General features: G+C 63.3%; 1 protein-coding gene across 1 annotated transcript in view; it reads right to left on the bottom strand.

Moving 5' to 3' along the window:
• Nucleotides 1-6: 6 nt before the first annotated feature.
• ABCC6 (ATP binding cassette subfamily C member 6) overlaps nt 7-3,033 on the bottom strand; it is a 53,233-nt gene continuing 50,206 nt past the window's right edge. Inside the window, exons 26-29 of the mRNA XM_045286009.1 lie at nt 1,777-1,935; nt 1,531-1,697; nt 719-913; nt 7-426 (exon numbers count right to left, since the gene is read on the bottom strand). Coding sequence (XP_045141944.1) covers nt 318-426; nt 719-913; nt 1,531-1,697; nt 1,777-1,935 — 630 coding nt within the window. The 3' untranslated portion in view covers nt 7-317. The remainder of the gene's footprint in view (nt 427-718; nt 914-1,530; nt 1,698-1,776; nt 1,936-3,033) is intronic.

Raw genomic sequence — 3,033 nt, 5'->3', positions numbered from 1 at the left:
TGATGGTCAGAGGAAGGTCAGTCGCCTGGTGTTTGGGGGGAACTGGACAAAGGGGTGCAGGCTCTTGCACTGTCTCTCACCATTGTGCATGAACAGTCATAGCTCAGAAGAAAGGCCCTGGCCCGCTATGCCAGGGAGGCTGGTGCAGTGTGTTGGCATGGGGTCTGGGCGTGGGTCTATTTTGAGCTCCCCATGGGAGCCCCAGGGCTGGGAGCTGCTTCCAGAGCTGGCTCTGCTGGGTGCCTCCAGGCCTGAGGCTCCGTGGTGACCTGCCACTTCTGTGTGTCTTCGTCCCAAGGTTGAGGGGGAGTGCTGACTCAGACCAGACCTGACTCCTGGGCCAGCCTGTAGAACAGGCCCTTCTGGGCCAGCAGCTGGGCTGGGCTGCCACTCTCTGCCACCTGCCCCTTGTCCATGACCAGCACCCTGAGGGGAGGAGAGGCAGCTCCGTCAACAGCAGCCCAAGCCCTCGGCACCACCAAGACCTCGGTGGGAATGCCCAGGTGGGTTCCCCGAAGCCGGAGGTATCTGATGAGCATGTGTCTGTGGGCTGGAGGCGTCAGTCTTACCGACTAGACAATGGGCACTTCAGAATGCATTCTAGGGGCGCTAAACTCCCATCGCATGGGCGGGAGCAGTGGCCAGCCCTTCCGCTACACACTGGGGCCCTCTGGACACTGGGGCCTGGCGGGAGTGGCATAGGGGTGCAGGTGCCTACCTGGCGCAGCCCAGCACCGACTGCAGGCGGTGGGTGATGAGGAGCACGGTGCACTGGGAAAACCAGCTCCCGAGGGCCGCCTGGATGCGGCGCTCTGTGCCCGGGTCCACCGCCGCTGTGGCCTCGTCCAGGATGAGGATCCGGGTGTCCCGCAGCAGGGTCCGCGCCAGGCACAGGAGCTGCTTCTGGCCCACACTGGGGGGCGGGAGGGTCGTCAGCCTGGGTGCCTGCCCCCCTCCACCCATGGGTCCCCGCCACAGCCACGAAAATGGGGTGTACACCCCCACACAGCACCCCTGGTTTGAGGCTGGCTGGGAAGGTCATTTTCAGGTAGGGTGACTTCAGGCGGGCCAGTCAAACCCTTTGTGCTTTGGTTTCCTCCCAGCTGAAACGGGCACAGTGTTTCTAGCCCACCGTGCCCTCCACGGCCCAGGAGCCCTCCGAGTCTCCATGTGCACCCGTGGGCTGGCTGGGAGCTGGACGTGCCTTGTGGTTATAACAGTCACAGACTGTGATCCGACTCTTGGGGCCCAGAACCGTCAGAGTAGAGCTGCTCCACTGGGCTGTCGGGGCCGCCAGCTCAACAGACCACCAGGCACTTCCTTTTCTGAACCGCTGGGTCGGTTTGAACCACCAACCTTTAGGTGAGCCCTCGAGGGCGATCTGTTTGCTCCGCCCTGGAGCTGATAATCCCACAGAGGAGATAGATTTCCAGAGGACCCATCTGGGGTCCAGGATAAGGGTGTCTCAGCCGCATTCACTGCCACACCCCCGCCCCCAGAGGGGCCTTGGCCGCAACAGGAACCCCCTACCTCAAGCCATCTCCCTGGTCAGCACACTGGTACTGCAGCTGCCCAGGCAGGCTGGCCACGAGGGCTTTGAGCTCCACTGTCTCCAGGGCCGCCCAGATGGCCTCGTCGGAGTGCTGCTGCAGCAGGTCCAGGTTCATCCGCAGAGAGCCAGGGAACAGGATGGGGTCCTGGCCGGGAGGCGGAAGGTCAGAGGCTGACCGGGGGCTGGGCCTTGGCCCTTTGCCTGCCCTCAGCCCCTGGCCTCACCTGGGGGATGATGGCGACCCGGGACCTCAGTGTGTGCAGCCCCACGCGGTCGATGGGGACTCCGTCGATCCAGATCCCGCCCTCTGCTGCCTCCAGGAGCCGCAGCAGGCCCCCAGCCAGGGAGGACTTCCCAGCGCCTGTCCTCCCGACAATGCCCACCTGCCAGGAGACAGGGGAGGGCAAGGCCCGCACCACCCTGAGCCTGAGTCCATCGGGACGCCCTTGTCCTCTGAGCGTCTTTCCAGCTGCCGCATTATCACCCGTCCAACCTGCCCCTGACCAGCTCACCCTTCCCTCTGCGTCCCCCGTCACCTTTCCGCCTGGCCTCACCTTGCCTTCCGCCTGTCCCGCTGTCCATCCTGAAGTGACCCTCTTCTCACTGTACGTTCATCCTGTCCTATCCTCCGTCCTCCGTCCTCCCATCTTGCCATCTTTGCCCTTCTCTCACTTACCTCTCCTTTCACTCCTCCACCACCTCGTCCTCCCATCCAGCCTCCTTCCTTCCTCCCCATCCATGTCTGTCGTCCTACGTCCATCCCCCTTTTCTGACCCCCGTGTCCTTTCCTCCATGCCTACTCCGCCCATCCATCCTTCCAACCACGCCCAACGCTCGGTCTCTGCGTCCTCCGTCGGCCCTTCCTTCTCTCTCTGTTCTCTCCTCGACACTTGACAGATGATGAGGGTCAACACGGCGGGCTTCATGAGGACGCGGACCGTGTGGGTCACCCCGTGGCGCGGCCAGGAATTCACTTCAGAAATGGAGTCGGTGCTCCCTCTGATCTTGGAAGTCGTGCAGATGAGCAAATGTGTTTCTAGCCTAGGGCTCCCAAGGTTTTCACATTCATAGGAGCTGACGGCCACGTCTCTCTCCTGTGGACCAGCAGCCAGGGTCGAAGTGCCTGCCTTCTGACTGGTAGCCCAGCTCAGGACCACAGGGCCATCAGGCCCCTCCGCATGTCTGACCAAGCCCCAGGCCTGTTGCAGTGGGGTCGGCATGGAGCAGCTGTCCGTGCTGCCTGGGCTACTCCAGAGGGGCCTTCACAGGGGAGGGGAGCGTTGAAAGGACTCCTGAGGGATAGGTAGGAGTTCATGCTGAAACGCAGGCTCGCTGAGGGCAGCGCCACATCTGCCCACTGGGCCCCGAGGCTGCTGCTCCACAGATGCTGGCCAAGCCCTGGCCGAGGCGTGACGAGGTGGCAGGCACAAAACTGCAGCCGAGTGGGTTGGGCCCAGCCTGGGCAGGGCCTTGAATGCCAC

Source organism: Echinops telfairi, unplaced genomic scaffold (assembly GCF_000313985.2).
Source record: "Echinops telfairi isolate 266 unplaced genomic scaffold, ASM31398v2 ScPeMD7_5;HRSCAF=22, whole genome shotgun sequence".
Classification (NCBI taxonomy): domain Eukaryota; kingdom Metazoa; phylum Chordata; class Mammalia; order Afrosoricida; family Tenrecidae; genus Echinops; species Echinops telfairi.
Note: the sequence above shows the minus strand (reverse complement) of the source record. Positions and strands in the feature narration are given on the sequence as shown.